Source organism: Falco biarmicus, chromosome 6 (genome assembly GCF_023638135.1).
Source record: "Falco biarmicus isolate bFalBia1 chromosome 6, bFalBia1.pri, whole genome shotgun sequence".
NCBI lineage: Eukaryota > Metazoa > Chordata > Aves > Falconiformes > Falconidae > Falco > Falco biarmicus.
In genome coordinates this window covers 32,648,455-32,675,216 of record NC_079293.1, presented here as the reverse complement: position 1 = coordinate 32,675,216, position 26,762 = coordinate 32,648,455, and the positions used below count along the sequence as shown (strand labels likewise).

At 39.4% G+C, this 26,762-nt stretch overlaps 1 protein-coding gene across 5 annotated transcripts in view; it reads right to left on the bottom strand.

Annotated features, from left to right (window-relative positions):
- The window catches only part of VSNL1 (visinin like 1), a 92,980-nt gene that overhangs the window by 35,139 nt on the left and 31,079 nt on the right, over nt 1-26,762 (bottom strand). For all 5 annotated transcript variants that reach the window (XM_056342298.1, XM_056342295.1, XM_056342297.1 and 2 more), the window contains exon 2: nt 15,235-15,401. In XM_056342298.1, coding sequence (XP_056198273.1) covers nt 15,235-15,396 — 162 coding nt within the window. In that variant the 5' untranslated portion in view covers nt 15,397-15,401. The remainder of the gene's footprint in view (nt 1-15,234; nt 15,402-26,762) is intronic.

Below are 26,762 nucleotides of genomic sequence, written 5' to 3'. Positions count from 1 at the left end.
TCTATGAGGGAAAAATCCATTTTATTATACAAAAGCATCATACAATTTTTTGTATTTGACAACATTTGAACTTCCATGTGGTTCCATCATAACAGCCTGTCACTGCAAACTCTTAGGAGTTATCCACAGCTGGATCAGCCTCTGGGAGAACCTTCCTTATAAGGCCATAATCAACTGAATGATAATTTGGAAAAAGATCTCAAGTAGTTTCCTTCAGCTGGAAGCACAGCAATTGAGATAATTCCTTTCTTCTTTTCTAATTATGTAGCATAGACCTAACGGTACTAATGTACATGCAGTAGATTCAGCAGAAGAGAAGAAAGAGAAGTAATAAACCCAAGATACACACAATACTATTTGCTGACAGCTGCTGGAAAAAGAAACAAAGTAGTAAAAAGGTCTGATAATATCAAGCAGGTCAAGCCAAGATTAATAGAAGATTAATGTTCCTAACTTGCAATCCAGAAACCAACCAGAGCACCACCAAGTATTCTAGGTTGCCACCTACTACCTGCATACCCCAACCATGGCTGGAGCTGGTGCTCAGTTCATCTGCCTGTTAGAAATCACCATCAAATGCCATCAACAGTGGTTTTCCATAAAATAACTTCTTTTCTGCAGCAAGTTGCCAATACAACCCTTGTGCTAGTTGTATAGCATTTTGACTGTACTTGCCACATTACACCAGGAAGGCCATCTGGCTAAGCAGATGTGGTAACCTGATTTGTTTGGCCAATGAACTGAAAAAAACCCACAATGGCTTGAATGGGAGTTTCCAGGAGTGCCCAGTCCAGCATCTTGTCTTGTGCGCTTCCAGATACTATATTTGTCATCTCAGGATGAGTTTGGTAACAGATTATTTGCTTGTGGAAGTTACCAAGAGAGAAAAGACAAAAAGAGGTAAACATATTATCATCACAAAATAATTATTTGTATGGCTATCTGTCATTCTTTTGCAGAGTATATCATATGCTATAAAACAAGAAACTGATAAAATGCAAGCCAAGTCTTGGTCCCACAGAAGGTGTCAAATCTCCCATGGATTTCAACAGGACCATTGGCTATTCAATCTGTTAATTTAGAACCCTATTTAAAGACTGCTGTACAGTTCTTCTCAGAACTATTTATATTATTAGAGCTGTATAACCTTAAACATGGAATAGATTGTCTAGATGATGTCCCCCTATCAAGATTCTCTTCATCATCTGTCTTAATTTTTAAAACCCTTGGGTTTATAAAAATATATGTAATTTTACATCTTCCAAGACCTATAGCAAGTTTAAACTTACCCAGCCTCAATCTCCTCTATTCTTAATTTCCTCTCATTCCTCAGACCTGTATTGTTTGACACCACCACAATTCATATAACTGCTATTACTGCCAAAAACATTTTCAAAATGAAAAAATTACAAAGAAAAAACCCCAAACCTCTGACATAGTGAATTAGAAATGTATACATTCAAAGACTAAAAGGAAGGCATTTTTAAAATCTTTCTGAAGATATTCCATTGTAGTTCAAGTAAAAGAGTTTGAATAGTTCCATAAAGTGTTTTCAGGTCCATTAACAACGAATAATGAACACTATGCCCACTCATTTTGCTTTGCTACGCAGAATCTTGCCAGAGCTGGTAAACTCATATTTTAGAAAAGTTTTCAGCTCTAAGGTCCTCCTTTGCGTAATGGATCGGGCTAGCTTTCTGATGTTCGACTGCCCTTTTCTTAAGGTAAAGAGAGAGACAAACTAAAATATAATGACCAAGCCCACATCATAGGCTGAATGAGCACAACTGACAGCAAACTTCTCATTATGTTGAAGTCACAGCATCCCTTGCCCAACAAGGCTGCATTGCAGAAATTGAAAAGCTGGAAAAGAAAAGGACAAAGGTCCAGACATCATATCAGGCTTTGCCCCTCATCTAGCCAGTGCCCCAGGAAAGAAGGATATGAGATAGCCCAGAAAAGAAGCAAAGCATATTATGGTTAATAAAAAGACAGGGATGTAGCTCAAGACTGCATGCCCAACAGCCAGAACTGTGCAGGAGTCTGGAGATGCCAAGGTTGCATCTTCTGGCCCACCCCAGGAAGAAGGAGGGAACCTTGCTCCTTCAGGGAGAAAAATTTGCTTTCTCATTATATTGCATTCTGTATATTTACCCAGTGATAGCAAGAATTGAGGCCCTAATGCAATAAATTAATTTTAAGAAATGAAAAAGCGCATTTTTAGTCCATCATGGATTATACTAAAAAACTATTTTCATTTTGGTCAAACTCTTATCCTCCACCATAGTGCTTCCCTTTCACTAAAAGTGTGAGCTGTGCACTGTTACCACTCCCTTTTTTTATACAATAAATGATATTCACAGTAACTAGGGATTGCTTTTCTTGTAAAGAGGGTTTTTCCCCCCCTTGTTGTTCTTTTGGCTCCAAGACATCTTGCCTGCACAGTAACACGACTTCAGCTTTCCCTTGACCCAGCAATTACACCAACGTGCTGGCAATAAAATGTGGGAGAGACTTCTTCAACCAGTGACCTATGTGAACTCCCTCACACCACACATGTAGAGAGGACTTTCATGGAATTATACCATTCCAGCCCTTTACTCCACATAAAAGGAAAGGAGAAAAGATAAAAAGTGTTCTTGCCCATTGGTGTACTTTGCAGTGACAGGGGCTATCCCACAGAAATCAGCGGTCCTCTTAGGACTACATACTTGCGTTCATAGCATTGTATGTAGAACAATATTTCTATGAATCTGGAAACTTAAATATAGCCCGAAGTATTCTGGAAATATGTAAAATGTATGCACATGAGCCCAGAATAGAGGAGAGCAAAGAAAATAATTGAGATGAACAATCACATGGAAATAAAGAACATTGCATACATGTATAGAAAATGGAAACAAAAACCTGAAAACTGCCTGAAGGCAAGTGCTACTGGCGATAATGCAGGGAGAATGTTTTCATAGGGATTAACTGTTCTGCAGCACTTTTCCCATGTGTAAAGGACAACATACTTTTTATTCAGATAGGTTGATTTGGCAGCCTCTTTATTGCTAGCAAAAACTATTTATTGTGCCTGTGTAGGAAAAATTCCACCCTTGGATAGCCAGAATGCAGTTCTTTTATCTCACACGGACAATTGCTCACTGGATAGAGCTCAACAGCCAATTTCCCACTGATAGGATGCCTATTAGAAGTTTGTGTGCCAAATAAATAATTTTCAAAATTCGGCTATGTGTTAAAGTAATTTTCATACTGAATGTGTTAAATCCAGCCTTTCAAAACAGATTTGATTTCTTTGGCAAAATATCATTACTCTTACAGAGAGGTACATCACTTTAAAAGCAACTGCTGAATACAAAGACCAGCATTTACCTTTTGTTAGCATTATTTTTTTACTCAGTTTTACTGCCATGGACATGCTGGTGATTTTCTGTATGAGCAACTTAATTTTCTGAGAGTCAGAATAGGCTTTCCTTACATGTTGTTTTAGACCATGTGCTCTTTTTCATGATTTTTCATGCTTTGAAGATACCTCAGGGCAGTAAATACAGGAAACAGAAACTGTCCTTACTCTCCCTACTCTTCGCTGTACCTTAGAATAACCCCAGAACTGATGTCTCTGTGAAAATAACATCAGGCCCATTAAACACCATTTTCCTGCTATACAGAAAAACTCCAGAGAAAAACACTAATACACCATAGGGGCTAATTTGTGGCATGGAGTTTGCAATTCTAACACAAGGCCACTAATTTGTTGGGCTTCCCTTGTCATGTACTGTATTTAACTGTAGCAAGAACTAACTGATAGATAAGTAATTGCTTCTTCAAGCCAAGATTAATATAGAACCCTTAAATATGACTATTACTATTATAAAATCCTATTTTCAGATTCTTATTTTATATACCAGCATTTTTTCCAAATATAAAAAATATAATAGACATTAGATATGCTATAAATAGCTGTTCTAGACTTTAATGACAGTTCTCCTGCTGGCTTTTTAGGAATCGCCATATACTGGAACTCAGAAAATGTACCTTTCTCAGGCCAAGTGTTATCTGAAGTATTGGTTTTTTAAAAAAAGAAAAACAAACAGCAAAACAAATGCCAAGCATGGACATTATATTATAAAAAGTCAAACATTACAAACTATGACTTCCTAAAGTGATAAATGGACTGTTAAGGCCTCTCTTGTTCTGAACAAATGAGCAACAGAAGAGATAAGATGAAAATTAGGCATCCCTTGCTCTGCAGAAATGAGCAACAGAAAGATAAAACGAAAATTATGTGTGAAGTACCATTAGTGTGAAGCTGCTTCTCAGCTGTACCTTTCTGTGGCTTTAGATATACATGAAATGGAATGACTGTATTCTTCCAAGAAAAGTTTGGGATTTGGTCACCACTAAGCAACTGTGAACTCAGAGTGGTGGATTACCACCTAAGTGACTTGTCCTAATCAAGAAACCAGGAGAAATTTAATGTGTGTATCTAATGTTTGTACCAAGTTTGCCTCACATGTAATGTAAGTTTCAAACATGCTGAAGATGCTTTGTACTGAAATGTAGAAATTGGACCCTGAAGAAAGGAAATGTGTTTTACTCCTGAATGAAGTTAGGAATGTTAATGGAGTACAGAGGATGGCACCCGACCTGCCGAAGTGCCACCCACATCTGTGAGGGAAAGTGGGATGCAGTAATTTAGTGAGAGGAACAACTGCATGCTTTCCTGTTGAAGCTAAGGCATACGTGTGGGTGGGGAGACTCTGAAGGGAACTAAGGACATCTGCACTTCACTGAGACCACATCCAAAGAGCATCACCTTCCAGCTACCCATGTTTACCAACTGGCTGAAAAGCAGCTGGCTGGCGTTTATCCTAGTGAAAACAAACCCATGCTAGGAGGGAGGACATTTCCTGAAGTCATCTGTAAGCTTTACCTGTGGTATCCTGTGAGGCTTTCACAGCACAATTTGTTTTAATTGGTCCATTCTTAAGACAACTTCATCATTTCAGTTACGCAGTTTAATTACACAATTATCTGCACTGACACATATTATAAAATTAGACACTGTAATTGCTACATTAATAAACATCAACACAATTACAAGCGTCTCCAGTACCAAAAAGGTATTTAGAAGAGGAACACAAATCTAGTCAACATCGACACAAGAAGTAGTGGTAGCTAGAGCCTGCGAACATGAAAGCAAATGCAAGGACTCATCTTTTTAATCAGTTCTTGTTATTTGATATTAGCACCAGGGACAGGAACCACAGAGCCAAAACTCATTAGGTTGGAACAGGGCTTTAACTATCTCATAGCCTGATCAGTTTGACAGGGAGGAGTATATTAATGAGTATCTGTCAAAGCAAGCTGTGAAGAGTCATGAGTATGCATACAGGTGTGTAAATTCCTAGTAAGGGGTAAGAGCAATTCTAAGGTATATCCTTCCAAATGAATGGGGTTGCAGGCATCTAGAAATATTGAATATACTTCTGTTGAAAGCTGCTTACATAGTCCATATAAAATTTTATTTCAGTTAATGACCTAAGAATTTTTAGTTCCTTTTTTTAATAGGTTTGTTAAAATGGAAACAATCCCCAGCTGACTTTGATACTCACTTTGAAGTGAACTGTAGTGTCATTCTCCTTATACTGCAGCTTCTCTGGACTACAGGTGGATTTTATTTAAAGCTGCATATTCAGTTCTGGGCTATCCATGCATCCAGACAGCCAAAGTTCACAACTTTTTATACAGGTGGATTTCACACCAACATCTTCTGAGAATGTTTCATATGCATTTCAGCAAAATGGCAACATCTCCTCCAGTCTGAATTTCCTTGTGTTGATTATCCAAACCATATGCTTGTCTCATTTTGTTTTGTTTGTGATTGAATATAAAATTCAGATAGGTAGCTAATTCTCATGCCAAGTAGTGGTAAGTCATCTCAATTCAGCAATCAATAGGTTTGTCGGTGCAAATAGTCTATTCCTATGAGCCTTAATTAAACATGAAAAGATGGAAATTTACTCTCATTGAAGAAAAAGAAAGTTGATATCCCAAGGTACTGGAAATGTTCAGACTATGATTAGAAGAAACCTGACTGGAATCTCAACTAATTTCTACATGATAATAAAAACTGCATTTAACTTGGTAACTAAGCAAGCTCCAGAATGCCTCTCCATTCCACAGAACCCTGAAAAAACACCTGATATTTCATTATTGCATAGCTATAGCTACCCACAGTGGTGTGTCTTGCAGTGGTAATAGTGATTTGCCATCTCAAAGTACCACAAGCAGATGGAGTAGGCTGAGATGCAATGCATGGTGCAAGAGCCACGGTCCAGAGTAATCAGACCCCGCTAATTTTTGGATTATTCATACCCAGCAACAGTCACTCACAGCTGTCCATCTAGGAAGCTTTGGAAGTACATAACACTAAGGTAATTTAATTTTCTGAAGGACTGTTGAGATGTGAGGAGGAGGTGAAGCTGAGGCATGGTCAGAGATGTTGCATCTGGGTGAAGGGATTTGGTTCAGAGCACCAAGTTCCCATCCATACTCTACGAAACAAGAATGCTGTTTTCAGCCTGAGGCCATGTGTACAAGTGAGATACTGGAAGCAGACTTTGACACTAGAAGAAAACACGTCAATGTTTTAAAACAAAATAATTTAAATCATATTAGTTTACTCCAGTGTTCAAATTAAGTGCCCTGATTTCAAAGGCTCCTTCAGGAACCCTGTAATACCAGACAGCTTATTTTATATTTTAAACAAACAGAAATATTTCTAGTTCAAGAAATGTCAAAAGCTGAAGTCCCTGAAAGACTTTAGTTGACTTTGTCCCAAGTAACAAAACCAAAAACATGCTTACTAGCCTTGAGAACAAGTTTTAGGATGATCCAGTTTTCCAAATCAAAGTTACTGAAGACCTAAAATACAGGTTTCCACTGACATAGTCACAATTTAACTGCAGAGCACGGATCGCAGTGTAGAACTCGAGTAAACATTTGATTCAAGTCTGGCCAGAAGTGCCATGCTATAATATATATATGTACCCCCAGGAAGTCACTACCAAACCATTCTGTAGGAAAAAATCCCAAACCAATAACCCTCACTCCAAAGAAATGAAAAAACAGCCATTTGTATTTTGACCCATGAAATATTTTTAACCCTGAATTTGCCAAAGACATCAAGCGAGAGGTTTAACATTTTTTATCTCAACTGTCCATACATAACAGTGAGACTTTGTATGCTCCATTCATGGTTATTTTATTTGGATTGCAAGAGAAGGGAGTATCTTTGAGAAAAGCACAGTTAGTATCACCACTCCCTCTCTCCACTGCACCCTCAAGGGTTTTCACTGGTTTGTGAACACCCTTCCTTGTGATCAGAAGGAAAGCAATGAGGTGGTATGAAGGGAGCTAGCAAATGGGAAGTTTCAGGAAGAAAAAATTCCAAAACACTTGACTTTTGCAACAGGTTGGGTAAAGGTTGTGAACCACTGATCAGTCTTGATGACTGCTCTGAGGATTAATTAATAGCAAATTAAGCATTGTTACCACAATAGACCTGAACACCATAACAGCTATGGGACTTGGTACTGACTGTTGGGTTTTTTTCTTTCTTTGAGGTCTTCGATATTTTGTGTTAACAACAGATCTCTCCATCCAAGCTGCACCACTCCTTCTGTATTACTTTTCAGGGAAATCATAACTGTATTAATGAATTCCGAGTTTTGCTACAGAAATAGTTACAATATCCCAAATTTATCGTTTTTATTTCTCTGAGGAATCCAACACAGAGCGAAGGTGAACTGTAAAGAAACAAGGTCTCTCATAAAAATGCATGGTGGTTTTTGGAACTGGTGAGCTTCCTTTAAAATAAAAGATAAAGTAAAAGTAATTTGCCTGTTACTGTTAGAAAATTTACCCATTCTGGATTCTTTCATTGGGCTATATTGGAAACTAGGGCATGCACGTACATAGTGAGATTTTTAAGCATTCCAGGCTGGATCATCTTGCCCTGGCTGCACATATCCCTTAAGAGTGCCTCCAGGAACTACATATAACCACAAACAACTCAATACTTGGTAATAATCAGAGGTTTGGACTAAACCTTCACATCCCCACACATCTGCTGACTCTGTAAGCCCTGGAGATGCCTTTGGACAGTCAGACTGCTTTATGGATTCCTGTGATTATCATTCCTGCCTCTCAGAGAGAGGATGTCAGCATATGTTACTGAACTGCTCAAGCATCAGGAAGATTCATCCCACTAGCCTGGACACTCCACAAGCTGCTATTTGGAGCAATTACTATTTAGCTATTTAGATTTCATCTCTTAGAATTGTCTGACTTCCTCATTTTCTAGATTTAGAGTCTCCAGAGATCATCTGGAGGATATGGGCTGTTATGTGCTTTGCAACAGAAGCAAAGAAAAATCTATTTTAGCCTTTAAAATTAGATACTAGCCATAATGTTGCAAAAAGAAAAGGACTTGTCCTTTGCCTTTAAAACTGTTTTTCTACTCACTTCAGGACCCTTACTCTCACCACTCATCCATATAGACTTAATTTTTAAATAACTGCTGCCTTTAAATGACAGATAGTAATGAGTATGTCCTCCACATATGATGGGAGGAGCTCTCCAGGCTCTAGATCCAGCTTGTAGAACACCAGACTTCACAGGACTCGGGATAAACAATTTCAGGAGCTCAGTGCAGTCCTAAGCGCTTAAATAAGGATTAGGAATGAAAACTCCCATTAGCTTCAGTGAGGTTAGGATTTCAATCTAAACTGACACCATTCTACATTGTTAAAGGCTCTTAGTGCCTGGTGTTGTGATTTATGGCCATATTTTGAGACCGGTCTGCTACCCAGTGTGCTGGTCCTCTTCTGAAAATCACTGTTTTCATTTTACTTTGCAGCTTAAATGAGAATCCATGTTTGTTTACTGTATTTTATTTTTCAATATGGTTGCTGATCTTTGTTTACTAAAAACAGAATTTTAAAAAAGTTCCATAAAATGATATTAAGTCCATCCATTATTTTCCCTGAGATCAGCACAGAGACAGATATGCAGCAGAAGAGCATGTTACCAGTCTCCTCCCATTCCTGAATCGTTAAAAGTCAGCTTCAAAGTTAACACTGCCTTCAGGGGTTTTTTTGATTTTGTTTTTGTATCTAAGAAGCATTCTGGCCCTTTGTTTTAAAATTCATGCAGCAAAATCTTAGCTTCTGTTTGAAACATACAATAAGTCTCTTATGTGGTTTTCTAGTAGACCTGCATTTTGGCACAGCACCTGCCTATTCATGTTTATAAGAAGAAGGAGGAGGAGGAAAAATGGCAAAAGCAGTTTTGTATGGAAAACATCCAGGCAACAAGATCATGCCTTCTGTTTTTTAAACAAATACTGTATGAAGTGATTGCAATCTCTTTTGTTTTTAAAGTTATGAGAACCCAATTTTAATAGAGCTTTGGAGCAACAAACATATATTTCATCCTGAAAAGCGCTCCCCTGTGATAAATGCTGGACCGCAAATACATTTGCTTTTCAGCATACTGCCTTTTGGATTCTTATATATTAATCTTCCTTTCAGAGGAACTTTTACTGCACTTCTGGTGAAAGGTCTTTTACCCTTTAGGAGCATTTGTTTCTAATGATTTTACTGTAATTGTCTCAAATGTGCCAATTTGTATTGAGTGCTTAAGGAATGCATTAAGAGTATTTACCTTGTAGAATGTTCTACAACCCTCCCCAAAACAAAACTTCCACTGATGCCAATGATGTTTCTGCTATTTCTTTCCAGCCTGTATTTGCCTATCTACACGTGTTGCTTCTCATAAAGCCACCTTGTAATGTCCCTGGATCAGAACTATCTGTTGCTTTACTTGTTTGCATCCAATGCCATTTCTAATTGTCTGTAACGTAATAATAATAGTTTTACTATTCTGTATAATTTTAAAAAATTCAGTAACAGTACCATTAACCTGTTCAAGGATTTTTAAATTTAAAGTTGTGTTTATAAATAAATACATATGATGTTTTCTGTGTTGCAGTTAAATTTAGGTGGCACAACCAATAAACATACTATAATATTGTCCAGGCAGACTGCTAGCACTCCAGATGTGATCTTCTGGAACGTAGCAACAGCATGAGCTAAAATCATTGTATGAGTAGATACCTCAGTAGTTTTGATAATCTGAATGATTTCAAAGCATGCTGTATTTCTTCAGCAATACAGGACTGGTATAATATACCTAAATATATTAGGTATAATATACCTAACATTGGTATGCTATACCTAAAAAGTACTCCTATTATAGGGAGAACTTAAGTGGTCAAACCATACTTGTAAAACCATCACAGCTCTTCCAGCTAAAAGAGATGATCCCAGAAAAATCAGTTTCTGCCAGCGCAACTGCATCTATGTTAGGGGCATCTGTAAACACAGCTGTGCTGTTCTGGAATCTGACTTCTTCACAGCCACTGAAAGCCTGAAACAGAGCTCTAACCTAACATTTTGAAGGAGCTCTGTGCCATCTTTAGAAAGAAGCTAGTCTGTCTTGAAAATCTGGATAGAGAAGAAGAGGCTGCAAATATACCCACTTAAATTTCAATAGATTTTTCACATTCTTTTGTTCTACACATATTAAAATGAAGGACTAGAAATAAATTCCCTTCAAGGCAGGAAATGTGAGATAGAAGCCAAAAATATGACAAACTGTTTGACTGTAATTAATCAAATAGCATTACTGTATTTTTTTCCTTTAAAACTTTATCTATAAACCCCCCAAACATAGCTAAATAATAGATGTGCAATAAATTCACAAAGTAAATTATTTAACGCTAGCATTATATCATGATCAAGCCCAACCCTACCCTTCCACTTAAAGTGCCATTGGTGCTTGTTTCCATTATTAATCCAGAGGATATTCTTCTCATGTTCAGTGACCCAGTTCCAAGAAGTATCACAATATAGAAACCTATTTTCCACTTAATAAACATGCATAATTCCTGTGAACATTAGCACTGATTATGCACACTTACACACTCTAGGGCACATTCATCTAAACCCAGTGAATTCAAACGATCTGAAGGAAAATTTATTTGGCCCTCTAGACTTCAAGAAATCCTAAAGAGTGATAGGAACAGTCCATAATATTTTATTGGTATATTTTATTTTAATGACACTTTTGTATATTAATTCCTTCAGTTGTCTGCCCACAATGCTAATAATGTTTTATGTAAGACAAAAGAATTAAAGACTTTTTAGGATAGAAAAAGGAAAATCAAACAAGCAGGTAAGGATTAAAGTTATTGATTAGGATATTCTCTTTGAAAATTGAAATGGTAGGGTCCAGCCTGTCCGATACTACTTATCACATTTCCTGCAGAAAAACAGGTTAATCGGCGTATTGCCAGCAGCCCAGAAGCGTATATCTCATCACAGGTAGAGCAACGAGAGGGTGAGCAGTGCAGATTCAAAGTTTTTACAGGGACATGATAATTGATTCAGAATTTTCTACAGCTTGATGAGTACCTTAAACCACCGTGGTAAAGATAAGGCACTCGTAGCATCTTTGTTACTGAAGAGGGAAAGAAGAGACTTCAGTTACTTGATTTTGCTTTGACTTCTAGGGCGCTAGACACTTCTGTGCAGGAAAGGTTTGAAAGATGCACCTCACATTGGAAAACAGATGCATACACCACAGAGAAACATAGAATTTCACATAAATTTCTGTCCTGAGCATTACCTTGTGGTTTTGCATTGGCACATTTGTTTACACCAGGGGTCCTCAAACTTTTTAACCAGGGGGCCGGCGCGCGGATGAAGTGGCAGGCAGTCATCTGCGGCTGCTTGGTTTCCCCCCCAACCCCCCGTGGGGGGGTCTGTAAATACCAGGGGCCGGATTGAGGACCCTGGGGAGCTGTATCCAGCCCACAGGCCGTAGTTTGAGGACCCCTGGTTTACACCATGCTGAGTTGAGTTTCAGCTCCCTTAGAATGGTATACACAAATTCCTCCCCCTCCCACGCTCTGTGCAGACTGTTGGGGCAGCTAACTTGGTGTTTCAGCATTTAGCTCTGGCTCTGGCTCTGGGTTTACAGTATATAAACAATTCTTCAACAAACTATTTCAAAAACTGCTGAAGCATTCACCTCATTCAGCACCATGGAGGGAAACATGAGCCCTAACAGCTTGCCAAAATTTCTGGATCCCAAAAAGAATCTGTCCACCCAAAAAATACTTTTAATGAACCTGTTAGATTGCACAGAATGCTAAATATGCAACAGTATAAAGTATATTTCTGCCTATTGTCTGCCTATTTAAAAGAAGTGCTTTTCACTAAATATTTTTTACAAACACTTCCACAAAAAGTGTTGCAAGTATTTTTTCTGTAGCGTCTGTTTCTATAACTGCTATTTATTTTAAGCTTTGCATGATCTGTATTTATAACGGAAACTTCAATAGCAAAGGCTTCCAAGCCAAGCTAGAGTCAATACAGTCTTCATCTACATCAGTAAACAGCACAGTACAATTGACGCAAATGCACAGAGTGCAAGAGTTAGTGTTGAGGACCTGACATCCACATCACACGTGTCCTGGATTTTTTACTTCAGACCAACTCTGTCTTATTAAAAGGTGTTAGATACAGTAATTCATTAGGTGTGACTGCAAGACACACATTCTAGTTATGTTTCATCAAAAAAGAGCAGTTTCCGTGCCTCAAGATTGTGTACCCCACTCTGTAATTATGATGGACAAGAAGTAAATGGTGAAAACCAGGAAATTCACCTCAAAATATTGCTCCTGATATAATCTAAAATGTTTTAGCTCTTTAAGCTGAGGATATTTTCTACTGTGTGTGAGCAGAAGAGAACTTCCTTTGTGTCTTGGTTAGATGATCAACCCTTTTATCAATTGACAAGAAAGTGCACCACACAAATCTCATGAGCAAAGAAACTCATCCTAAGAAAGTGTAAATCTGAACTGAAGGCAAGTCTTGTTGTATTTCTTTTCCAAATATATTGACTTATGGAAATCTTCTTCAATAAAATCCAGTTTAGACCAACGCATAAATGTCACTCCTCCCAACTACAAGTTCACACAGAGGAATTACTAATCAATACGTGCTTCATACATTTTCACCTTGATTCTGAAATTCTTTAAATGTAATCATAATGATTTGGGTCTCCTGCTGGTGGCTTCTCCTGGAAAGATCAAATTTTGCATCTGGGGTTTTGTCTGCAGACAGCAGCCAGGGCAGGCTGAATGTCCTACATAGCAGAAGTCGCCACTACGGCCAACACTTAAGACTATTAGCTCCTCAGAGAGCCCAGGGCCATTATTTTACAAGCATTTCTGTGACAGAAGCTCTGGATTTACTACAGCTAATTGTATTTATCCTCTGCAAAATTAGTATTTTGCCCTGTATATAGACATTATACATAGAATGACAATAAACTGGACTAAATATATGACAGTACCATTACAGAGCAGATCCCAATCCCCGTAACTACCAATGCAAGGGAGACAATCTTGTTTGATATGAATATCAAAAAATGTATGAGGTCACAAAACTAAAAGCCAAATATTGCAGCTTAGAAGACTACAGAGCTGTCTCCAAATTTCAAGAGAAAAATACTGCTGTGTTCTTCATGTTGTTTTATTTGCACTACCATTTTTGTAAACATGGTAATGAATTTACTCTCTGATATATCTTCATGAGCAAAGTATCTTGTGAAATAACTTCACACAGGCCTTTGAAGAGAGGAAGTCCTAACAGTTTCAAGCTATTTTCAGAAGATATCTTTCCCTACATTTAATAAAACAAAAAACAAGCAAACAACCCTTTACTTTGATTTGCCAAAAAGAAAATAATGGTTTCTAAAGAGTTAAACAGTTGACATATTTTATTAGGAACACGTATTTTGTAAAGACCATTCACTTTCCTTAGAAACATTTATGAGAAAGTACCAGATGTCTGATCTTGCTGGATGCGCACTGAGTACTGCTTAAAATGGAAGCTATAAATTATCAGTCAATAACAAGCACAATACCTGAGGCAGTAAAAATTCTTTCATCTGAAAATAACAGTTATTTCAAAGTCAGTAATTTCTTAAGAAAAGGATTCTGAGGCAACATCTTGAGCCTTAAATATTAAAATATGAGGACAGAAGCTTATTTATGTAAGCTGGAGTTAGCACTTTTTGTTAGAACATTCACTAGAAGGAAAAAGGGGCTAAGTAATTTGTGAAGTGATCCGGTTCATTTAGGACATTTAGACAATTAGACATTTAGGAAAGGACTATAGCATGCATTTAAGAGAAAAGACAGATAGTCCATCTGTCTGCAGAAATTGTCAGTGTGCTGAATATTAACTACTTACCTTTGAAAGGCTTTTTTATTTTTATTCAGTCTCACATTGTATTTATAAACTGTTCTGATCCTACTGTTCATCATCACCATCCAATATTTTTCCTAATTAATATTACTTTGAAGTCTCTGACCTTCAGGCAGACACTCGATTCTGAATTAAAATATAATTGTCTTTGTAACACAAATACACTTCTTATGCTACCCCCACACTCTTCTTGTTACAGAATAAATACATAATAAATGTAAGGAAAAGTCTACACTGAACTTGATAAAATAATGAAAAATAAGAAGAAAATAAACTGAGCAGCCTGGATTTCCTTTCCTATACAATGACTACAAAGAGACAATAGGGAAAAAATAAAGGCAATACTTAAAATTTAAAGAAAGGAAAACCTTTATGCACAGTGTATAATTTATCTGCAGGACATACTGTCATGAAACTTCATCACTCTTTCAGAAGCCAAAAAAAGAGTCTTTTATATGAGTAGGTCCAGCAGTCACATGGTTTATATTCCACAGGTATTCCACAGGTGCAGCACCATTTACTGAACAGGACCACAACCACTTTTTCAAGGTGAAAGAGGCCCACGAATTACAGAGTGCAGAGAATATATTTCTTGTGAGTAAATCACAGCTTTTTTTCCAAATTTTTGGTTCTGGTCACTGCAGCCATATGAATCGCTGGTGTGATGAGGGTAGCACTATTTACCTCCTCATTCTCACCACTGCTTCTCATAGCAAAAGTATTCCTTAGTGTAAATGACTGGCAGCTCTTGACCATATGTTTGCAAAGCACATTACTTCGCAACCTTTTCTACAGCCAAATAATAGGAACTTAATAACTAACTTACTTTTACGTAGAGCTGCTGAAACTCCTCAAGGTTCAGTCTACCGCTTGGACAGTCCTTTAGAAATCCTTTGTACCACTGTTTTAGCTCGTGTTCATTGAACTCCGTGCTTTTCACCAGGTCCTCCATCACCTCAGGGGCCAGCTTGCTATTCTGTTTCCCCATTCTGCCTTAAGAAGAAAGAAAGAAATACAATTAGCCAAGTTTCTGTGAACATTTCAAACCTTAATTAGTGACACAGCTTAAATTCATCACTCGTTTCGTACTCACTGATGCTTTTAATCAAATGCAACTTCACAGATTCACCAGTGGACAGGAACCTAAACTGTGCTTGAATATTGAAGGCTGAAAATGGTGAAAAAGACAACATTCTTCTATCATTTAGGAGTCTTAAGGCCTGGAGACAGACTGCTTATTTGCTTTCAATTTAGGCAATTTCTAGCTTTTCTTTACACTAAGGCTGAAAAAGATTACTTCATTTTCCTTTGAATTTAACAAAAAAATTTCACAGATTCAGGGATGTCCACAGAACCTCTCTTTATCTTTGTCTTGAACATCTCTTCTGCTATGACACCTGCGTTAGCAACTATTCTTCATAGGTACAAGGCTGTGGACAGACAGGCTTGTAACGTACGAGCGCTAGATGTTCCACTGGGAGGAAGCAAAGGGAGAGTCCACACACTTGGTCTCAAAAAATGATGACACCAATCTGGAAAAATAAATTTAATTCTTATATATATGCACATATAAGTGTATATATACACACATGTATACATATATGTATATATTTACTGCACAGCTGATACACAGTAGATGGTTTATATTTCATCACTGTTAACTCTAACATACAGAAATTCAAAATATGCATGTGTATCTAGATAAATACAGTAATTTCAGTACTACTCATGTTGGCCCCTTAAGATATTTCCAGGTCTTTTGACATTTGACCAAAGATGTTCTTCGAGATAACTTTTGAGAAATCCTTCAACTTTTTCTGATTCTACTACAGTTTGTTTCATGACAGGATATATCTTTCAGTTACTTTTCAATCAGATGGCAGACAGTACTTAACTTGTCCTGTACAGAACTGCAAAGTGATGAGTAATTTCTTTCCTGAGCCTAGTTTAGCATTTTCATTTTTATCTCCCAGTATAACATCTGTCTCTAATAAAAGCACCACATTGAATGCATTGATTTCTAGTCCATATCACCACCCATTCCTGATATTAATCTGTTGCTTTTGGTGCATTCTCTTATTCCAAAGAGGAAGTTTCTTTCTCCTCAGAAAGGCATACTTTGCTCTGTTCCAAAAAATCAATGTATTTATATAATTTCCTTTATAGGAACCTTCCTGGAGCAGGTGCAAAGTTAACCATTCCTCCTAGTCTGTGTGTGGCCAACACAGCCCCTGGTGCCATACCACCAGTAGAACCAGGTGTTCTCCTGAAACACTTCATGGCCCCCGTCCCCTCTGGCCATGGTCCTCCCCGGTCTGTCCTCTCCCCTGCCCACAGCCCCAGCCCACCAAGACAACCAGGGCTGGCAGCAAACCTCTTTGCCAAGACACTACATGACTTGGCTGCACAAACATCCTGACAGTGAGGAGGAAGGTGTCTTTCATCAAAGTGTTCAGCTGGTACGAAGTTGGGAAGTGTGGTCATCAGAAAGTACAAAATGCCACACCGCATCTGGCTAGAAACTCCAGTCAGAAATGTCTCAATGCCTTTGGGACACAGCTGTTAGACAAGTGCTCTGTGCTGTGCACAGATGTCACTGGAGGTGGAAGTGGGCCACCATTTCTTGGGGTGATTCCAGCAAGCAGATCCCCCTTCCCCAGGCTCTGCATTTCCTTCCTCTACCAATGCTGCAAGATACCACAGTGTTTTCTTGCCCAGGGCTCTGCATCTCTGAACTACAAGAACCCGCTGCAAGGACTCACCCAGCTGTTAATTAATGGCAGCACACTGCCTGCTCTAAACTTACTTTGAAGCTTTGCCAAGTTCCCATCCACACATTTTGGTCAATTTAGCACAAATATGGGAAAGTTCAACCTTTCAGCTAATTGCCACAGGCCTAATTGTACACACAGATGTGCAGAAGTTAGCCATTTTGACTCAACGACAGGTTTGCAATTTACAGTACTTAGAACAACTGCCCAGCCTTACCTTTGAAGTCCCCATCTTCTCATGCATGACACTGACCTGATTTGGCAAAATCTGAATTTAAATCCCATGGTGACTAAAGTATACTAATACTACGTACTATACTAGTACTACGTCCAACTCGGGTGGCTTTTAAGTGAAATAGTAGACTGTTCCGTTTGTTTTAAATCATTAAGGGGCCTGTTTATTTCCCCCCTTTTTTTCCCTTTCTCCTTTAAACTGTGTTACCCTTTGCAGTCATAAGGTGCTTTGCTTAGGATCCAGAGGACTCTTAAAGATTCTCAGCAATTATAGTAACTACCTTAGGCAGATTCATAAGGCATCTTCCAGCTCTCTTAATTTAGCCAAGTGTGCTTTTACTTGACTCTTTTCACCTGGATTCTTAGCCCCATTAACATTTAACTCAATGACACTTAAACATGGAAAAAAGCATCTTCAGTGGACAAAAATCGGGTGATTTTGACTGACAAATTTTCTGTAATAGCAGCTTTTCTGTACTTATCATGTTAGCTTTACAGCCCCTGGACCTGGCACTATGCAGAGGTAGAAGCAGACAGAACTGTGAATTGCAACACCATCTTCCGAAGTTATCTATGTAATTTTCAGTAATGTGCATGTAAAACACTGTAGAAAATGGAGTGGATCTGCACTTGTGTAAGAATTCATGAACAAAGAGCTGGGCAAACATCACCACACACAACCTTTTCTAAGTTCAGATTCAGAGAAACGTGACATCAGTTTTCTGCTTCTGCAATACAGATCTCTAGTTTTGGTCAGCTGCTTGTGCTGCCATAGGCTGTCCAGTACGTCCCAAACACCTTCCAGCTATCCCTGATGTACCTCACCACAAAATACCCTCTAGTAAATCAAAACCACAGCTGGTATCTTGAAAACACTTTCAGAAACTATTTTTTCCACAGAACCAAACCAGTATTTGAGGAAGGTATAATTTGGGACTGCTGGGTTCTGTACTCTTATTTGCTGCTCCAGCACAGTATGGTGCATAATCTGCTGGGCTCTGTTTGAGACAAGGGACTAAACAAGCTGACCAAGCTGGTAACAATGCCTTCCAGTAATTACAGGCACTCATTCTTTCGTTTCATTTTAAAGTTCTTTTCTTATGGAATTGAATTACAATCTGCAAGAAGCTTGAGTCTCATATAATTATCAAATATAAACTCACACTTCTGGCTCTGGGAGATCCGGTTTATTTGGGAATAACAACTCAAATACAGATTATCTAGTTAATCATATCCTAACATCTTCTAGAGTTTCATTGAATCTCTTATTATTATTGAAAAAGTACAATCACCCATTAGCAATGAGTATGCCACTGCCAACACATTTAATTTTCTAAAATGAAAACTATTTTTAATTAACTTATAAACATAGTTTCCCAAACATGTTTTTTCCTTGTGAAAATCTATGAATATGCATTAGGAAAAGACAGGAGAGAACAGCTGCACAATCACTAAATTTTCAAAAGTAGGAAAGGTCACTCTGCAAGCATTTCTTTGTTCAGTAAATTCTTTTAAATTATAAATTTGTTTCCAACTTCCATGCTTCCAAGCGTGCAATGTGACAATCCAAGCACTGTTATTCATCTTCTGTTGCATCTTCTGATTGGCAGAAATCGTGAGAGGGAAAAACACACAAAAAAAGCAGCAAACAAAAAAGCAACACGTTTCAATTCCAAACTATCATGGGGGAGAGAGACTCAATAAACAAGGAAACAGGTATGTGGGTGGCAGTTAGCATCAGGAAAGGCGTCAGGTCTGTTCCCAGTGAGTTTACTTTGGCAGGAGAATGCTTATTAATATTAGCAAGGGCAACACAATCCAAATTAGAGATCAAGAAAAACACTAAAATTCCACTGTTGTGCCGCAAGTAGCAACAGCAATGAAGGCTGAGTTTAAAAACACATCATCTTGGCTGAAGTGCTGCAAAGAGGCTGTCAGCTACCCAGAGAAACAAGCTTTTCATAAATGCTTAGTATAGTAGTACTTCAGTACTTCATTAAGTAACATCCCAATTGCTGCTTTTACAGGTCCATAGAAGGGTCAGTTTTAAAAGATGGAATTTTATCAAACAACTGATCCCCAGCCTGAAACAGTCCAGGCTGGGCCAGCACCAGGCAGGGACAATATTGAGGATGTATTTGCCTGCTCTTTGCCCAGCTGGACCTCAGGAGGTCCACATCAGCTAGCCCAGGAAGTGGGAAAGGGCTTCAGCAGCAGCTGGAAGTTACTCTAAAATGACTCAGCAGCATAGCTTAGCAAACTGATTTTATATGATTTACTGAGGGTTTGGAGGTAAGGTATTAAGTCACATGCAGAAAGAGGAAGACAGTTCCTCCAGTTTTAAATCCATACCTGGTTTTAAAACAGTTTTTCCATTATTATATCTTTTGTTTGGTGTATTTCCTGCAGTGCTATCATGTGTCCCACATGTGCTCATGCTGCTTCAAAAGCTCTCCACTCTCCACAGTATCATCATCCAAACCTCCTGTCCAATGGCAAGGGTTTTACCTTGGAATATTTTACAGCAATTCCTGCACAAGTTTATCAGGTCTGCCTCTCCCACTAGGCTTGCCAGTACTAAACTGCCAGTGTGAGCAGAGTTTTACAAACCAAAATTTTACTAAAGACCTAAAACACCCCCAAACTGTTGCTAACACAGCTCCATTCCTACCTGATTCCTCTTTCCCCTCCTCTCCATTCCCCTTGGACCTCCTCATCCAGTGTTCAATGTTCAAAGCGACCAAGTGCAAACAAATACAACTCCAGCCTGTTCCTAAAGAAGAGTAAACTGGGAGCTGCCAAAGATCTCATAATTGCACTGAAAAAAGACCCAAATTCCTTTGAGAAGACAGCACCAATAGTGTCCAGTCATGCCCCTAAAAACCCAGTTCTGTGCTGTTATGCTTCCTTTCCTTAAACCCAGTCAAATAAAATAATTTTATTTCCAAGTTGCATTAGAAAGACTGTTGTCAGCAGGTTGAGGGAGGTGATCCTTCCCCTCTGCTCAGCACTGGTTGAGACACATTTGGAGTACTGGGTCCTGTGCTGGCTCCTCGTACCACACAGGCATTTACTTACTGGGGTGAGTCCAGTGACGGGCCACAAAGGTGATGAAGGGACTGGAGCATCTGTCATACAAGGAAAGGCTGAGAGAGCTGAGGCTGTTCAGCCTGGAGAAGAGAAGGCTCAGGGGGTCTTATCAATACGTGTCTAAATACCTAATGTGGGGAACAAAGACAGCACAGCCAGCCTCCTCTCAGGGGTGCCCAGAGAGACAAGAGGCAATGGACACAAACTGAAATTCAGGAAATTCAGTCTGAATGTAAGAAAATGCTTTTTCCTGTGCAGGTGATCAAACACTGGAAGAGGTTACCCAGAGAAGTTGTGGACTTTCCATCCCTGAAGATAGGCAAAACCCAAACGAACACAGCTCTGAGCAATCATTTCTAGCTGACCTTGCCTGAGCAGCGTGTTGGACCACAGCACCTCTAGAAGCACCCTCCAACCTCAGAGATTCTGTGAGACAGTTAGGGGGAAATGGGAAAAGTTATTCATACCACCTAACTCCTGGTATTCACAGTAGCTGCCTAGTTTCACTAAATGCCCTCCATGGGTAGCTGAGAGAAAAAGGGCTCATCTGAATGATCATTTGGAGAAGATGTGCTGATGACAGCAATCTGCTCCCTTCCCTCACTGACTCAAGGAGATTTGCCTTAGGTACCTGGGCATACCTGGGCACAGGCACCTAACTGAATGGGGCTACCCCAACATATCTCTATATTTTGCCTGCTTTAACACGGGCCCATGTTCACACTATTTGTTTTCCCCGTAATCCTGCAGGAGCTGAAGGAGGTAGTCAACCAAAAGCTCTGCAGCCTTGTGAGGTCTGTGCATTCGAGTTCTCTTGTATGGCGCGTGTTTTTCGTGCTCTTCCCTGGCTCTGGGAAATGAGAATGAGTCGTGTGGACTATGCCAGAAGCAAATGACAACACTCACTTTGCCAGCTCAGCTGTGCTGGCAGGCACTCATTAGGTTGGAAGGAAAGCTGTGGTTCATCCCCACCCCTCTGCCTACTCAGCCCACAAGCTCCCTCAGGAACGTGCTGACTCCTAAGGACTACATGTGAAATCCAGGCGTTGAGCAGGCAAGTATGGTGTGTGTTGTTGCAATCTTCGACACAATATAAATCTATAAATGGTAAATTAAATACTGTATAGGCTCCAACATACATACATACATACATATATAGGGGTAACAAAACCCCAAACATGAAATGCTGGGGAAAGCAGAACTATGTCTATAACCTACAATAGCAGAATAATTTTCATGTTATTTTTGAGCAGGCTGTTTATCAAATTTCCAGCTGTGTGCTGATAATAACTATAACTTCTGACAACTCCCAGCATTGTTCCTTTCTCCTCAGGCTACTTCTGACACTAGCTTTTCTCTACTAACGTCAGCATGAAGGATAGATAGAAGCAGACTATCAAGCCACACAGATGCCTCATTCCTATGAATACATTTGTTTCACAGAAGAAACTGGGAGCTATAGCCTGTCTTTCACACACAAAAAACCCTGCAACAATCTCACACCCAAAGCCCCATGAAAATAAGTACACAAGAAACCATTTATGTGGAAAAGAAGATGGATTTTCCCATCCAAACCCTTGTTCAAAAGGCTACAACTAAAATGACCTTGTCCAACAACAGTGCCCCCAAGGCAGACGACACCAAGCTGAGTGGTACAACTGATGTGCTTGAGGGAAGGGAAGCCATCCAGACCCTGACAGGCTTGAGGAGTGGGCCCATGCAAACCTCATGAAGTTCAACAAAGCCAAGTGCAAGGTCTGCGTCGGGATTGAGCAATCCCCATTATCAACACAGGCTGAGGGATGAAGGGATTGAGAGGAGCCTCACACAGAAGGACTTGGATGGATGAAAAGCTGGACATGAGCCGGCATTGTGCGCTCACAGCCCAGAAAACCAAGTGTATCCTGAGCTGCATCAAAATAAATGTGGCCAGCAGTCTGAGGGAGGTGATTCTCCTCCTCTACTCTACTCTCATGGGACCCCACCTGGAGTATTGCATCCAGCTCTGGAGTTCTCAGCAGAGGAAAGACATGGACCTGTTGGCGTGAGTCCAGAGGAGGGCCACAGAAATGAACAGAGGGCTGGAGCACCTCTCCTATGAGGAAAGGCTGAGAAAGTTGGGGTTGTTCAGCCTGGAGAAGAGAAGGCTCCAGGGAGACCTTATTGCAGCCTTTCAATATATGAAAGGAGCTTATAAGAAAGATGGAGAAAGGTTTTCAATACTTAAAGAGCACTTACAAGACAGATGGAGAGAGACTTTTTACAAGGGGCAATGGTTTTAAACTGAAAGAGGCCAGATTCACATTGGAGATAACGAAGAAATGTTTTACAATAAAGGTGGTGAGACACTGGAACAGGTTGCCCAGAGAAGTTTTGTGAATGCTCCATCATTGAAAGTATTCAAGGTCAGGTTGGATGGGTCTGTCAGCAACTTGATCTAGTGAAAGACATCCCTGGTGATGGCAGGGGGATTGCAGTAGATGATTTTTAAAGGTGCCTTCCAACCCAAACCATTCTATGACTCTATGCCTCCTAGGCAACTTTTGAATCACCTCCTCACATTGGTTTGGAAAATAATTTCTAAGCCAGCTTGCATGAAATACATATGATCCCAAATCCTGTCCTATACTTTGCCCAGTAGAACCACAATGGACAGGGAAAGCCCTTTTTCCCCCCAATATGTGCAACGGATGAAGATATTTTAGAGAAGGTTCTGGTACTTTTGCATCATACCAGATCTTAATATGCTGACACCATGTAAGTACTACACTGCTGTTGAACCTTTTGATAAAGGGGCCAATCAGTTAGAAGGAACTAGTGGTGACAGCAGTTGTCCTTCTCCCATCGCTGTCTCTCCTGTAAGCCAGCCAAGCGGATCTTCCTCACTGACCAGGAGTCTTCATCATGGCCACTGCATCATGTCATCATGTCTACGGCTCTTCAAAATCCCCATGGATCAAAGACTTCCTCACTTGGCTCAGTCCCATCCTCCTACTCCTCTCTCAAACCCCATGGATCCAAACACACAGCAGCTCCACACCTGCACTTTGCCAGCAAGGAATAAGGGCTGCAACAACCTGTAGGAGTGGAAGATGAAAGCAATCCACCTCTAGGTGTTTACTGTCAGGGCAGAAAAGACAGGCAAAGCTACCCTAGATACTGGCAGAGGTACCAGGGGCAGAGAGCACCAGAGACAGTGAAAGCCAGATGGAGCTGAACAATACCAAACACTGTGGACCTACTCCAGCTGACCCTGCTCTGGGCACGGCATTGCACTACACAGTCTTCAGAGGCCCCTGTCAAACACCATGGTTCTGTGACTCAAGAACTGCAGATTTCATTTCAGTAGTAATTTTGGGAGAAATTGATTATCAGGTATATGTAGAGTTAATATACTTTCATATTGGTGTATTGGCCATCAGTGACCTCAGGAACATGTTGTTCCCACAACTCAGAAGTAAAACCCACCCTGAACTACCAGCTTTCTCCTTCACATAAAACTTTGGGCTCTATTCTGAGTTTTTAACCAAACTTATGCTTCCTATCCCAAAATGATGGGAAGTCAATCAGTGAAAAATAAGAAAATGTGTGTGTGTTCGTGTGACACCATACTGATGTTAGAAGCAGTCATAATTTACTGCTGATAACACAAATCTCAAGCTAAGGGTGAAACAAACAGGCTAGGTTCTGATTTATATTACCCTACAGCAAAAACTGGAATAAATCTAGTGATTTCAGATTACTTTACCGGCTTTACCAAAGATTAGATTCAGGCCTGCAATCTCTCCGTGTAAAAGAAATGGGGAAAAATAGAAAGTAATGACATTAAGGAATCCAATTATCCAACTGAATTGAATAATAAATGGAGAAAAGAGGTTTAAGCAAAAGAAGAGATATATATTTTTAAATTTTATTTGAAATTAGATGGATATGCAATTAGATTCAAGCAATAAAAAAACATTTGAAAGAGCAAAAGCTGTGCAGGAAGATGCTCTAACATAACAATGATGGGTATGTTGAGGTTTTTTTCTCTAGGTGGATAGAAAGCAAAAATTTGATTTATTTCATTAAAAGCGTGGATTTGTTTTCTGTTGAGTCTGGAATTAAACAAAAAGGGAGTTCTCTACATTTCAACACAAAAATGAAGGGCAATACCAGACGCACCAGTAGCTCCACCATTGATGCACTCTTGAGTGCCACAGTCGGGCTCTATTCAAAGCCCGATGCTGAAGCTGGCAACTTGGGTATAAACTAACCTGCAGACATGGTCTGAAGTACATCACAGGGTTCTACTTCAGCCCCCTCTTCTCATTTGGATTGGGAAACTGCTTACAACATGCCACAGCTAGCTTTCCTCCTTTGCATAAAGCAGAGACTTAGGGTTGCCCAACAAAACACAAGTGCTTGGAAGAGCTTCCAAGCTCTACCACTTAGCTTCAGAGTTGGAGAGACAGGGATAAAATCCCTCTTCTACTTGCTCTTTCTCTTAAGACTCTTTTTAGACCACAAAGGGGACAGTGTCCTTGTTCCTACAGGAAGCTTAGGCTCTGAAAGTTCAGTGGTCCTTAACTCTTGTTATTAGACTTTGTTGCATGCCATAACTCAAACTTGGTTTTGGTGTTGGCCTTTTTTTATGTCCCCTTCTTCTCCAATATTTCCACAGAACTTTGTGACTTACATGCTCTAAAGAATTTAGTGATTAATTTTTGAAAATAGTAATATGCTTGTTAATGCTACGTGTCAGACAAACACGTATATACAGCTGTTGCCATAGATTCATTTTGCTATTGGCCCAGCCTCTATCAACTGTGGTGATCAGTAAGTAAAAAGGAGGTGTGAGCTGAGGTAGAAGCCTCGTTTTTCAGCAATGAAATGAGTACTTTCTTCATTGGTCTATTCTCTTCAATTTTGTTCTCGTAAATAAAAAAATGCATGCAGAATATTTACTGTACCTTTTTGTAATAATTCATATGCTGAATACCATTCCAATCACCTGATTATCCAGAATGCTCCAACATCAGAGACTTGATTGTTGTGACAAGATTGTTACATACTTTATACAAACTATAACAGGTTTTCATTGCTTTCTCTGTGGTTTTATTCTAGAATACGAGTTCCAATAGGCTTGCCCTCATGAGATGCCCTGATACATTAACAGAGAAATCCATAACCTCCCAGTCATCATTAGTTCAGAGTGGCCACTGGAAAAAGTTACACATCAGCAGTGATGATCACTTTCCATGACTTGCATTTCAAAAGAGAGGCTTATACAATTTTAGATATTTCAGAGATCTATCCACTACTCAGTAGTCCACCTCTTCTGGGATAGGTGCTGCAAATACCTGTTTTGGGGGGGGAAGATTGACAAGGCATGCCTGAACATTATAGTCTCCCTGAGTAGTTTCCAGTCTTCTTCAGGAACCACAGGACAACGTTTATGTAGACTGTAAACATCCATCTAGTTTTGTTATGCCAAACAGTATCGACATTTCCTCTGCCTGAGATACATAATTCTTGTCAATTTGTAGAGGCTACTGTTAATTAAAATGCTGCTTTTCTTTGAAATAAACACTATTGATGGCTCATGCTTGGGGATATGAGGTTTTAGATTTCAGCCATTGCCTTGACCACATTTACATATATGTACCAATTTTTTTTCATATTTTTGTTTTTTCAAAAAAATTAACTATTCTGTTGTAGTTGCCTATAGGCAAGTAATACATGCTTTCTCTCTACTTGTATTACAGCTGGTCTTCTTATTTGTTATCAGTCTGCTTTACTGTTAGTTTCAAATGTTACTCTACTCCTATGTTTGATATGGGCAAAGCCAAATTTGGTAAGCTGGTATGCTTACCAAGAGGTACTTTTACTGCTCCACTCCCAGCCTCATTTTGTGTTTGAATCCAATACATGCCTTTTTAGGACTGCATCTCTGACTCATAAGTCGTTGGGCTTTACTTAACGGTACAAGTTTCACTCTTCATTTATATCCACATCACAGCTCCTAAACAATACTGCCCTACTTTTCTGCAAAGGTGGATTAATCACATCAAATGTTAGCTGTTCAAAAAGTCAGTTGTTTTTGGTCCCTCTGCTGTCAATGGAGATGGCTGCAATTTCATAGTGATTTACCCCATGTGGAGAGAGTTGTCTGAAAGAGGCAGGATGAATATATGCATGCTTATTTTAAGACAGGATGAATCACCTTCTACAAGTGTCCCTTTCTGCTGCTTGTAGAAGCAGCCTTGTAAACTTGCTT